Genomic DNA, 13,452 nt, shown 5'->3' with positions numbered 1-13,452 from the left:
GCAGTGCCTGCTCAGGGCACAGGGGTTGGAGTTTCCCAAATGCCTGTCTCCGAGCGTTGTTATTTGATCTGACTGGCAGTTCCACGGAAGCCAGAGGGCTCCCAGGGCCTGCCTTTACTTGGGCTGACTCCCTTCCCCGTGAGCAGTTTTTCTCTGGAGTGTGAGTTGGAAACAATCAGTGGCAATTGTTCTCAGGTGCCCGAGGTGATAGTGTTGAGGCAAAGAAGTTGACAAAAAGTTTAAAAGGAAAAACTGGGGAATAGGATGTTTGTAGATATGTCTGAAAAGTTTCAACATATTCCTGAAAGTCCAGAAGGCCACATGCATGTTGGGTTCCTGCCCAGGGCTGTGTGCTGCCCAGAAACAAGACCCGGACTAAAGCAGAGCCGTTCACTGGGAGCTGAGGCCTTGCACGGATGCCCTAACACACACACAGAGGCAAAGGCTGGGAGACTCACTAATTCAAGTCAGGAAGAAAATGTCTGTCCACTCATTACCTAATCATTACGATCTGCTAGACCACTGAGACACACACAGATAGTTAATTTTAAGCCCAATAGAATTATGTGCAAGTAGATGACCCTAAGTGACCAGGTGTGGCTTCACCCCCTGGCCAGCACTAGCTTTCTTGAGCGCCTCTCCTGGGACGCACCAAACTAACACCACCATGTATCGTAAATGATGGCCTTCATTGAACAACTGCCAACTGGACAGACTGTCTACACCTTCAAGCCTGCTTTACCCCCGGCAACGTGGTATTCTACACGTCCACATGACCCCTCTCTAATAAGCAGCCACTGCTCACTGCCCAGTGCCCACTGTCCGGGTGGGCTGCAACCTTACTTCAGACTCTGTGCTGTCCTTTCTACAGAGAAAGTCTTTTCTGCCTTAACTGGTCATCTCTGCAACTTCTTCAGACCCTAAAATCCTAAACCTCACACTAATCACTAAGCTAAGCAGGCAGAGACTATAGTGGTCATACATTTAAAATAATCCATACTTTACAGAATTAGTTCAGGAAAATAAGTAAACAAGTAGCAGCAGCAACAATAACAAATTCTGAGGAGTAGCTCCCTATTGATTTCCAGAATTGCCATGTTATATTACTTTAAGTGTCTAGTTTTCAACAAAAATTTGTGAGACATATAAAGAAACATGAAAATACAGCCTTTACACAAGACTGTGTGTTGGTGGAAGACGGTGAAACAGCTAATAGAAACTTCTCTTGGGTGGCCTAGATGTTGGACATACCAGACAAAGGCTTTAAATCTGCTATTATAAATATGTTCAAACACCCAAAGGAAACAGTATCTGTAGAACTGAAGGAGAGTGTTATGTCTTACCGAACAGAAAATGTTGGCAGAGAGACTGAATTATAGAAGAGGACCCACTAGACATTCCAGAGTTGAGAAGTACAATAACTGCAATACAAAATTCATTAGTGGGGCTCAACAGTGGATTCGAGCTGGCAGAAAGAACAACCAGCAAACTTAAAGCCAGGTACACTGAGAGTCCTCATTCTGAGAAACAGGGGAAAAATACTAAAGGGAAACTAACTGAGCCTCAGAGACCTGGGAAACACGAAATGCACCACCATACACATGGTGAGAAAGCTCCACAAGCAGAGGAAAGAAACAAAAAGAATAGTTAAAGAAATAACGACCCAAACTGCCCAAAATTTGTGAAAAGCATAATCTACACATTCAAAAAGCTCAACATACTCTGGATCTGATAATGGATCCACACCCAGACACAGCATACTCAACCAGTTAAACGTCAAGGACTAAGTAAGAAAGAATCTCTAAAGCAGTGCGAGAGCAGTGATTCACCACGTGTAAGAACGTAATTACAGGCATCTGAAGTCAAATTCCTGTAATTATATTATTGTTTTAATGGGATAGTTGGTTACAAGATGTGTGAGGGGTCACCAAGAATCACCCCAAAACCCAGTGATCTGTTAAGAGGAATCACAGGACTCAGGTTGCAGCCGTCCTCAAGGCTATGCCTATACTGGACCAATGTAGAGCAAAATCAGCAAAAGGGTGTGGCACAAGGGGCAAAGCCTGGCCCAAGGTGAGAAAACCAGGCCCAGGCTTCCCTGAGTCATCACATAATTACCTTAATAATGAGTTGTGACAACACACACTAAATTCTACCTACCAAGGAAGCACATTAGAGAACCTGCTCACGATTTTTACTGGAGGCTGGTCACACTGGTACTGCCTAACACACTGATACTGCCAAAACTTCAGGATTTCAGATGCTCAGCATAAGCCCAACTATTTGTATAAAGAGTTTAGACCCAGTGAGTGAGCCACTCTTATCAGTTAAGGTGGTGAGAACCCTTCCAAATCCAAGTTTCCAGATGGCAGCTATGCGCCAGTTCTGTTAAGCAGGTGTTCCATAGGATGGCATCAGACCTGCCAAGATAACTCTTTTCTGCCTATTGTCTATTCTCTCTGTCATACTGAATCGGAAAGTTAATTTGCTATAGCCACTTTTTAGTCCTTTTATTTAATTCTAAAATAATATCATTAAATTAAAAATATATTTCATATTAATACTTTTGAAATTACACAGTTTTAAAGTCAAATAAGGTGAGGCTTAAAAATAAAACCAGGGGTGGTCCTGTGGTGCACTGATTGATGCCTTGGGATGCCTGCAGCCCATATCAGAGTCCTGGCTCAAAGTCCTGGCTGCTCTGCTTTTGATCCAGCTTCCTGCTAATGCAGACCCTGGAAAACAACAGATGATGGCTCAAACATGTGGCCCCCACCATTCACATGGGAGATCTATGAGTTCTGGGCTTCTAGATTTGGCCTGGCCCAGCCCTCACTGTTGCAAACGAGCAGATGAAAGATCTCTCTCTGCCAGTCTCTGTGTATCTCTGGCTATCTTCCAAATGAAAATAAATCAAAAAGCAATAATAAATAAAACCAGAAACACTTGCTTCACTCCTATTGTTGCTCCTCTAATCTAAAAGCAACTATTTTAAACTCCAGCATTTATTTTTATTTATAAATAACTTGCATTTACTTTTTTTTATTTTAAGCTTTTTTTTAAAAAAAAGATTTATTTATTTATTTGAAAGGAAGCAATGCAGAGAGGCAGAGGCAGAGAGAGAGAGAGAGAGAGAGAGAGAGGTAGGTAGGTCTTCCATCCACTGGTTGACTCCCCAAATGGCTGCAATGGCCAGAGATGGGCTGATCCAAAGCCAGAAGCCAGGAACTTCTTCCAGGTTTCCCACGTGGGTGCAGGGGCCCAAGGACTCGGGCCATCTTCTATTGTTTTCCCGGGTCATAGCAGAGAGCTGGATCAGAAGTGGAGCAGGAGGGGCCGGCAACGTGGCTCACTTGGTTAATCCTCCACCTGCGGCACTGGCATCCCATATGGGCGCCAAGTTCTAGTCCTGATTGCTCCTCTTCCAGTCCAGCTCTCTGCTGTGGCCTAGGAAGGCAGTGGAGGATGGCCCAAGTGCTTGGGCCCCTGCACCCACATGGGAGACCGGGAAGAAGCACCTGGCTTCTGGCTTCGGATTCGCATAGCTCTGGCCGTAGTGGCCATTTGGGGAATGAACCAACAGAAGGAAGACCTTTCTGTCTGTCTCAATGTCTATAACTCTACCTGTCAAATAAAGAAACAAAATTAAGGAAAAAAAAAAAAAAGAAGTGGAGCAGCCAGGTCTCAAACTGGCACCCATATGGGATACCAGCACTGCAGGTGGTGGCTTTACCCGCTACGCCACAGTGCCGGCCACTAAAAAGTTTAATTATGTACCTATTATTAAATCTATCTCCAAACTCTATCAGTACTGAAATGTATATGGTTATCTATCCATCCCAATTGTGTCTGGAGCCATCTGTCTTCCCACACTAAGACTTTCACTCGAGGCCTGCTACCCAGTTCTCCCTGGGATTTCCCTTCATCATCACCATCATCCTGGGTGTATCTTAAAAAAAAAAAAAAAAAAGATTTATTTATTTATTCCAAAGTCAGAATTTACAGAGAGAGAGAGAGAGAGAGAGAGAGAGAGAGAGAGAGATCCTCCAATTGCTAATTTACTACCCAAATGACTGCAGTGGCTGGAGCGGATCTAGTATGAAGCCAGGAGCCAGAAGCCTTCCCAGGTCTCCCATGTGGGTGCAGAGGCCCAAGGACCTAGGCTGTGTTCTGCTGCTTTCCCACACACACCAGCAGGGAGCTGGATCAGAAGTGGAGCAGCCGGGACACGAATCAGCACCCTTATGGGATGCTGGCTCTACAGGTGGGGGCCTTAACCACGATGCCACAGGGCTGGCCCCCGGGAGTATCTTTTGCTGGGATTCCATTTCCTGGATCCCATCTCTTTTATTTTTCTTGGTTCTTTTTTCTCCTTCATTTCTGTGGAAAACATTATCCAGTTTCCTCCCATGAAAATACAGACAAATGTTATGGGATTCTTGCATGCCTGCAAGTGTCTTTCTGCTATTCTCACACCAGACTTCTGTACTGGAAACCACGTTCTCTCGGAATTTGGAGGGATTGTTCTATTCTCGCACGGCTTCTTGTCGTGTGATCTGCTTTTTCTCTCCAGAAGCTTTGAGGAGTCTTCCTTCTTCTGTCGCTACTGTTCTTAGTTTACATCTTCTTGCAGTCATTGTGCCAGGGCCCGGGAGAGCCTTCCGTCCTGGAGACTCACTGTCACCATTTCTGGGAATTTTTTCATTCTTGTTCTAGAACTAAAATGGGTATTGGGCCTTCCTCAAATTCTCTTTTCCTTCTTATTTTCTATCCCCTTCACCTGCTTTAACTCTCCCATTATAGACTTTAAAAATCGTTCATGTTTTTAATTTTCAAGATTTTGTTGTTCTTTTCTGATCCTTCTTTCTCTTCTTCTCTTCCCTCCTGACTCTGTCTCTCTCTGTCTCTGTCTCTCTCTCTCTCTAATGGCATCGTGCTTCTTCATCATGGATGTTGCTCTGAGGCTTTTAGAGACTTTTATTTAAGATTTCTTTGGTTCTCTACTATGTCTGGTTTTTTTGTTTTAGGCTTTGACCTTCATGAAACTTTCATTATACATCTGTTTGTTTTTGATTGTCTATTTTTAGATTATTTATTTATTTAAAAGGTAGAGGTAGAGAAAGAGAAGGAGAGAGAGAGAGAGAGAGAGATCTTCCATCTGCTGGTTCACTCCCCAAATGGCTGCAATGGCTGGGGCTGGGCCAGACTGAAGCCAGGAGCCAGGAGCTTCTTCGAGGTCTCCCATGTGGATACAGGGGTCCAAGTATTTGGGTCATCCTCTGCTGCTTTCCCAGGCATATTAGCAGAGAGCTGGGTTGGAAGTGGAGCAACTGGGACTGGAACTGGTGCCCATATGGGATGCCAGCACTGCAGGCTGCAGCTTAACCCGCTGTGCCACAGCACCAGCCCCAATTGTCTATTTATTAAGAAGTGATAATAAAGCCAGTGCCGCGGCTCACTTGGCTAGTCCTCCGCCTGCGGCGCCAGCACCCCAGGTTCTAGTCCCGGTTGGGGTGCCGGATTCTGTCCCGGTTGCTCCTCTTCCAGTCCAGCTCTCTGCTGTGGCCTAGGAAGGCAGTGGAGGATGGCCCAAGTGCTTGGGCCCTGCACCCACATGGGAGACCAGGAGGAAGCACCTGGCTCCTGGCTTCGGATCAGTGCCGTGCGCCCGCCGCAGCGTGCCGGCTGCAGCGGCCATTGGAGGGTGAACCAATAGGAAAGGAAGACCTTTCTCTCTGTCTCTCTCTCACTATCCACTCTGCCTGTTCTGCCTGTCCAAAACAAACAAACAAACAAACAAACAACTCTGTTGGGGGAGGAGAAAGGCTGAAAGTGACAAGCTGAATGTTCTACTGAGGGGTGTTCCATAATCCATAGTCATAACTAGGTCTTTTCTCCATCTTCAGAGAGGAATCCTGGTATTCTCTCATATCCTCTAATCCACTGCTTCTCAAAATTTAAAATTTAATGTGGGTGCCGGTGTGGTGTAGCGGGTTAAGTTTCCTCCTGCAATGTGGTATCCCTTATTGGTACAGATTCCTGTCCCTGCTGCTCCACTTCCCATCCAGCTCCCTGCTAATGGCGTTGGAAAGGCAGGGGAAGATGGCCCAAATGCTTGGGCTCCTGCCACTCATGTGGAAGACCTGGATGAAGCTCCTGGCTTCTGACTTCTGTATGGGCCAGCCCTGTCTATGGTAGCCATCTGGGGAGTGAACAAGTGGATGGAAGATCTCTGTCTCTTCCTCTCTTTCAAAATAAATAGTTCTTAAAAAAAATAAATTTAGTGTGTGTATAAATCACCTGGGAGGAATCCCATTAAAATGCTGATTCTGGTTTGGAAGGCCTGGGGTGGGGGCCCAGATTCTGCGTTTACAACCAGCTTGCAGGGGTGCCAGTGCAACTGGTTCTTGGGCAACAATCTGGGTGGCCAAGTTCTAATGTAAACCTGGTCCTGGTGGTCTACAAACTGACAGAGGGAAGGCGCAGGAGCTCTAAGGGTTTTGATTCCTGCAACCTGTTTTTTCAGCTCCCCATTGGAAGCAGCAACTGTGAGAACTGCTTTCATGTGGTTTTCTCTCAGCCCCTCCTGGACCACCAGGCCCCAGCGATTTACATCAGCTTTCCCTTCCTTATCAGCCTGGGAACAGGATGTGCAGCTTCATTTCAGTTCCCAGGCTCCCTGCGACACTGCAGTCCTCTCTCTATTGGTGTCTCATGTGCTCAAGTCCAGAATATCTTCAGTTCACTTTCTGGAGGAGGCAAATCTCATCCGCTGGTGTTTCTCTCATTCTCTTTGTTCTTGTAGATTTTATTATCTTGTGGATATTTTTTTAATCCTTTCCCACTCTATCAGTGAAGCTTGGGAGCGAATGAGGATAAATTCGTGTGCTCAAACCACATATTTAAACAATCTTTTACCAAACTTTTCCAAAAGTATTCTATTTATTATCAACTATCTTCTGCAGTGTAGAATGCAGTTTATAAATTGTTTAAATCTGCCATCATTTTGTTGTTTTCTACTTTTTCCACTTTTACTATATTTTCTTTCCTTGTCTCCTTTTTGACTGAGGTTTTTTTTTGTTTTGTTTTGTTTTTTGTTTTTTAATTTTTGACAGGCAGAGTGGACAGTGAGAGAGAGAGACAGAGAGAAAGGTCTTCCTTTGCCATTGGTTCACACTCCAATGGCCGCCGCGACCAGCGCGCTGCAGCCAGTGCACCGCGCTAATCCGAAGGCAGGAGCCAGGTACTTCTCCTGGTCTCCCATGGGGTGCAGGGCCCAAGCACTTGGGCCATCCTCCACTGCCTTCCCGGGCCACAGCAGAGAGCTGGCCTGGAAGAGAGGCAACCAGCACAGAATCCGGCGCCCCGACCGGGACTAGAACCTGGTGTGCCGGCGCCGCAAGGCAGAGGATTAGCCTAGTGAGCCGCGGCACCGTCTTGACTGAGTTTTAAAATTGTTCTTTTTTCCCTCTCTTCTACAGCTTTTGAGTTATATGGCTTTCTACTCAATTAATAACTAGTCTAAAAATTGCAACAGGTATTCCTGATCAACTTGTGGTAACATTTTCTCTAAAATAAACAACCGCTATTCTGTACATTTTGATAAGTTTTGACAACCTATATACCGACTATTTCTCCACTACAGTAATCAACCTATAGGGAAAGCAATCTTGAAAAGATTAATCTACAATTTGTTAATTGTTCCTGCTCTCTTCTGCCTTTTTTTTTTTTTTTTTTTTAGATTTTTATTTATTTGAGAGGTAGAGTTACAGACAGAGATAAAGGTCTTTTATCTACTGGTTCACTCCCCAAATGGCTGCAACTGCAGGAGCCAGGAGCTTCTTTCAGGTCTCCCACGTGGGTGCAGAGGCCCAAATACAAAGAGGAGCAGCCAGGACTAGAACTGGTGCCCATATGGGACAGCGGTGCTGCAGGCGGGAGCTTTAGCTCACTACACCACAGCACCGACCCCTATCTTCTGCTTTTTCTGCCTGCAAGACTCACCCACTCTGTCTAGCTCGTCAGAGCTCTTTTCCATTCTGTAGATTGGACTCTGCCTGATTCATGAGTCACTAATACAAGGCAGTTAGATCTTTGAAACTCAGTTTATTGAAATGTGCTTTGACACCCTTGTTTCCTTGTTCATGCTGGTGGCTCAGCCTGGCCCACACTCCCTCTGCCTGCTTGCTACTCAACACTTGCCCAGGCTTTAAGGTGGGACTCGGAACGCACCAGCTTCACAGCCTTCCCTCCCCTCCAAACTTGGCCATTTTTTGTTGTTGTTGTTGTTTGTTTTTTGACAGGCAGAGTGGACAGTGAGAGAGAGAGAGAGACAGAGAGAAAGGTCTTCCTTAGCCATTGGTTCACCCTCCAATGGCCGCCGCGGCTGGCGCACTGCACTGATCCAGGTGCTTCTCCTGGTCTCCCAAGGGGTGCTGGGCCCAAGCACTTGGGCCATCCTCCACTGCACTCCCTGGCCACAGCAGAGAGCTGGACTGGAAGAGGGGCAACCGAGACAGAATCCAGCACCCCTACCGGGACTAGAACCCAGTGTGCCGGCGCTGCAGGCAGAGGATTAGCCTAGTGAGCCACGGCGCTGGCCTTGGCCATTTTGCTTGCCTCTTTCTTGAAGCACTTGCACTCTGCCAGGTTTGTTATTCATGTCCTTGCTTTCTTCTTGTGATTAGGTTGCAAGCCTGAGAGCTTATCCTTTGCAGCTTTGTGGCCTTTACTTACCAGCAGCTCAGGAATAATTATTGAATAGACATGCATTTTACTTTGACCACAAAGGCTCCAGATCGTGAGTTGATTGCATCATTCCCCCAATCTTGGACCCTCACCGTGGAGAGAGCTGTTTAGCAACCCACCCTTTACCACCTCCTGCTTTGCCAGGGTTATGCCAGCATCGTGAAAACCTCTGAAGTTTGACCTTAGATCCAACTTGGATCTTATTTGTCATCAGATTGTTGATTTGACCTCTGATTTGACCTTTCTTTCCCTTCCTCCTTCTCTACCACCTCTTCCATTCTTCTGGCTCTGCCCTTGTGTTTCTGTGTGTAATTACCTAAATTCTTTCTGGTTTGCCTAACTCCCCAGCTCTAGTTCACCACACACACACTGGGGGTAATGAGAATACTATTTAATGCACTGATAAATTAATAACTTGCTAAATTAAATATGGCATGCTTATTGGACCTAGCTTTCACATACGCCCACAGTCTCTGGATAATTACCTCCTGCACATGTCCTCTGGTTCTAGAAGCAGACACATGACCAGACCTTACCAGAAGATCACCTCTCTGGCCACAGCTACTGGTTCAGGATGGCTGAGCCTGCAAGAGATGGTGTCCTGATGACGTAGTTTGAGTCCCTTGACTTGACCTTGCTTGAAGCTGGATGCACCGCTGAACTCCCTGGTTATGAAGTCAACAGATTTCCTTTATTAGTTAAAGTTGTTTCAGTTAAGTGCAATAAAGTTTTAATAAATAGCATTAAGCATAGTACCTTGAATGTGTTAGATACTATTTTTATTATCCTTATTACCTTGCCATAACTCCTACCCAGTTCAATCTTTTCTTTCTCAATGTCTACCCATATAGAGCAGCTAGAAGTTTTTTCTGGCTTGCTTCTTGCTTGCACACTACTAAAGGCAAGGGAAAAAAAATTCTACTATGCATATGATCACCAGACTCTTCCTAGGTGGAGATTTTTGTTGTTATTTCCCAAAGAAACATATATAGTACTGGACTCACAGTTGGTGGTCAATAAATATGTTTTGGAAATAAATGAATGGATGTAATTTAAAAGGACTGATATTCTATTTAGGACTTTTTGTTGACCTAGCTAAATTTCTTCCTAAGCAAACTTTTTATTATTAAACCATTTTCATGATAGCACAAAAAAATCACAATGCTTCCCCTCTTCATTCCTCCCAACTCTGGGAATTCAGAATTCTTTCGGCCAAGTGTCTAAGGAATGAATATTCTATTTAAAATGAGTAAATAATCAGTCAAGGCCTATTTTTTCATCATACATATTTTATTTATCTGGAGGGTATTGAATCTGACCTTTCAGCAGTTTCTTGTCTTGGTTCACTAGTGACATTAGTGATGCACAGACAAAGACATCCTGAGATGCAGAGAAAAAGTATGTGTAGGGGAGACATTTTTGGTGTTTATGTTTCTTCTTTTGGTTCTAAACAGTCAAACATTCTTCTATTCCAAATAAGTTAGTTTCCACTGAGATGAAGGATGTTACAAAACAACTATTTGAAATCAGAGGTCTGTGCCTTTGTTTATTAAATTTAATTGCTGTATGGTTTAATGGAAAGGCCAGGGGCTGGTGAATTAAACTCTTTAAAATAGCTAACGATTAAAGTGAATTAAATTTAGCGCCTCTGGGATTTCTGATACATGTTCCAAATTTGTTTTTAATGACATAATTGTTCCATGTTACATTTAAGATTACATCAGAGTGAACTGGTTATGTGTGCAGCTACGCTAATAGAAACCAATTCCAAATTTAAAAAGTGAAAGTGAGGACAATGGCCATGTTACCCCCCCAAAAAAAGTAACAGCTGAAAATGGAAGAGAAACATGTAGGCTGGACACAGTTTTAATATGAAAGCTCTAGGCAGAAAAACCCAGAGATCTCATGCATTAGGATGGCTTAATGCATTTTCAACAGTATTTAAACCATTATTTTACTTCTAAGTGTAAGTCAGCGCGTTCTCTCCAGATATTTATTCACTTATTTTAGTGGAAAAAGATAGCTCCCGATCACATAAGTGGGAATGGTGTTAAATAAATTTTGACAACACCTATCAAGAAATAAAAGGTACTAGTCATTTGCATAAAGAGTAATATTTCATGTTTTAAAAGAACAAAAAAATCAAAGTCTTGCTTCTGCTGGTCTTATTATGTTTTTTTAATTCTTAACTAAAAGTAACTGCAATATTCTTTCATCTCTGGGGCTTTCCCTTCTACAATTAATCATCTTTTCTTCCACATCTTCCTTCCAAATGCCTATTCCCCCTAGCTTTGGAACACTTGACAGTAATTCGTACTATTTCATCTTCACAGCTTTCAAAACATTGCCCTGCCCTGGCTTAGCTTCCCATGCCACTCCTTTCTTTGTAAAACTTGGTGAACTCCAGTGTTTTTGCACCGCTCTTTGCCAGATGATGCTACCATCGACTCAGAAACTACCTTTGCAACGCAAATTAGCTTCCATAATCTAGCGCAATCAAACTTGAAAACTCTATGTTTAAACCCCTTAGGATAATGAACACCTATCTTTCAACAGCAGCAGTACATTCATTGTAAACATTTCCAAGACTTGGACCTCAAGACTTTCTCCTTCACCGTCCTGTCCCTAGAATGCAAGTCCTTGATCATCAGAACCCAGCCCGGTCTCCCCAGCCACGCCAGCGGCGCAGGCACGGGAGACCTTTCAGAAGTCATCCCGCTTCTCATGTAGAGGCAGCCTAGCCAGGCGTCCTTTATAAACATCACTCCAAGAGGTGCTTAAGTCTCAGGAGGTAAGCCTTGCAATTCATAGGCTAAGGGGCGGGAGGGCAGGTGGCAAAGAAGTCCTTTACCCATTTTTTTTTTTTTTTAATTAAAACCGAAGCCAGTTCGATTACTTTTGCAAGTCTGAGCTGCCATTTGCCAAGCATCTTGTCGACAGCCGTCCGGAGTATTACATTAACCGACTCCTAGCCAAATCAGGTTTTAGGAGAAAGTGTTTCCCGTGCTTACATTGACGAACGAGTTACCAGACGTCCTTAAAAATCGACTGTCAAACTTTTCTGTTTACTCTCCTTAAATACAGAAGGGAAAGGGTGGCACACGACTAAGGTCCGTTTCTTAGCGGATGTCTGGTGCGGAGCCAGGCGCTCACCTGGACACAACAGAGGCAGGGCTTTCCCGGCTGGCCTCCCTGGGGGAGGGGCTGGACAGCGCCAGACCTTTGTCCTCGGGACCTGGACAGGGGCGGGGGTACCTTCTGGGAGTCACGCAGGCACCTGCATCCCAGGAAACCACGGACCCGCTTTGGACTTCAAAGGCTGCCCTGGCTTAATCTTCGGTGGTGCCCTCCAGCTTGGGGCGGGAGTTTGTCACCCCAACCTTAGCTGCCTCGCCCGCGGAGACCCGGGAAGGGGCGACTGGCCATTCTAAAGAGTTAGGGGTCCCCCCTTCCCTCCACGCTCTCGTCAGGCGCGCGGGGCGGCTGGCATGGACGGGGTGAGCCGGGGCCGCGGCGGGCGCAGACCCGGTTTCTGCTCGGTGCCCCTGCCGCGTCCGTACCGCCACCGTGAGGCCGAGCCAGGGACGGTGCCCCGTGGCGGCGGCGGCGGCGGCGGCGGCAGCAGCGGCGGCTCCGCGCTCCTCTCCGCGCCGCCCCGGCCGCCGCCGCGCCGGGGACGGGCGGGGGGATTTTTCTCCCGTTTCCCCCCTTTCGCGCTCTCGCTCCTGTTCAGCGGGAGAACCCGCGGAGCCAGGGAGGGAGCGAGGGAAGGGGTGGAGGTGGCGGGGGGGAGGCCGGAGGGGCGGATCCTGCCTGGGGGCTGATCCCTCCCTCCCCTCGGCCGGGCTCCGTGGCGGCAGCGGCGGCGGCGGCGGCGGCGGCGGCTCCATTCCCCCTCCTCCCCCGGGAGCGGCGGCGGCGGCGGCAGCCGAGCCGGGGCCCCACCGCGGGCCGGGAGGGGGCACGGCAGAGGCCGCAGAGATCGGCGCGGGAGGAGGCCGCGCTCCGCTCCCCGGGCCGCGCCGATCTGCTCGGCGGCCGGCCCTCCCGAGCCCAGGCGCCCCGAACGGTGTGGGGTCGGGCCGGCGGCTGAGGTAATGGGGGCGGCAGCGGGACCAGACAGAGCCAAGGAGCGGGCAGCGGGGCCTACGGGGACCAAGGACTGCGCGGGGCAGGGAGGGGGACGACTGGGGAAGCGGGAGGCTCCCTGAGCGGGGCGGAGGCGGCGCGAAAGCTCTCCTCTGGAGCGAGGGCGGCGGCAGGGAAGGAGAAGGCGGGTGAGGGGGGGAGCTGAAAAGCAAGGACCCCCTCCCGCAGCCGCCATCTTGTCTCCCCCCCGCCTCTGGAAGTCGAGCTGCCAAGCCCCGCCCCCGCCACGTTCTCCAATTGGCCAGACTAGCGGAGAGTCCCGCCCCTTGGTTGGCCCTTGGTTCCCCAGTTCCCCCTGACGAGCAAGTCAGGCGGCCAATGGGCACTCGGCTCTCTGCCTCGCTGGTTCGCTGGCGCTCGCTTTCTCTGTCTGAGGGTCCGATTCCGTGTCTGTCTACTGCGCTCTCCTCCGGTCTGAGGAGATGTTATTTCTCCTGTTTCCTCTTTGAGGGCCCAAAATTCTTCTGGAAGAGGTGCCCCTTAAATGGGCGGGAGAATCCTTGACTGGGGGTTGTGTGGAGTGCAGGGGGCACAGTCTGATTGCAGAAACTCCCT

At 47.5% G+C, this 13,452-nt stretch overlaps 1 protein-coding gene and 1 non-coding gene across 5 annotated transcripts in view; one reads left to right on the top strand and one right to left on the bottom strand.

Annotated features, from left to right (window-relative positions):
• Positions 1 to 12,383, bottom strand: part of LOC127493201 (uncharacterized) — a 29,113-nt gene extending 16,730 nt beyond the window's left edge. Inside the window, exons 1-2 of the transcript XR_007923285.3 lie at positions 11,902 to 12,383; positions 9,285 to 9,413 (exon numbers count right to left, since the gene is read on the bottom strand). This is a non-coding gene — a transcript (uncharacterized LOC127493201). The remainder of the gene's footprint in view (positions 1 to 9,284; positions 9,414 to 11,901) is intronic.
• BRPF3 (bromodomain and PHD finger containing 3) overlaps positions 12,368 to 13,452 on the top strand; it is a 37,322-nt gene continuing 36,237 nt past the window's right edge. Inside the window, exon 1 of one of the 4 annotated variants that reach the window (XM_070074150.2) lies at positions 12,368 to 12,842. Coding sequence is in view for 3 of the 4 variants with exons in the window: in XM_089334015.1 (XP_089190141.1) it covers positions 13,216 to 13,370 (155 nt within the window). In the remaining variant the exon portion in view is untranslated. Of the gene's footprint in view, positions 12,843 to 12,908; positions 13,371 to 13,452 lie in introns of those variants that run through there. The other 3 variants (XM_089334015.1, XM_070074151.2, XM_002714658.6) reach the window with 3 other exon arrangements.

The sequence above is a fragment of the Oryctolagus cuniculus genome, chromosome 5, assembly GCF_051225735.1.
Source record: "Oryctolagus cuniculus isolate XC-2025 breed Fujian yellow rabbit chromosome 5, ASM5122573v1, whole genome shotgun sequence".
NCBI lineage: Eukaryota > Metazoa > Chordata > Mammalia > Lagomorpha > Leporidae > Oryctolagus > Oryctolagus cuniculus.
The sequence above is the reverse complement of the archived record's forward strand: the minus strand, read 5'-3'. Positions and strand labels throughout refer to the sequence as shown.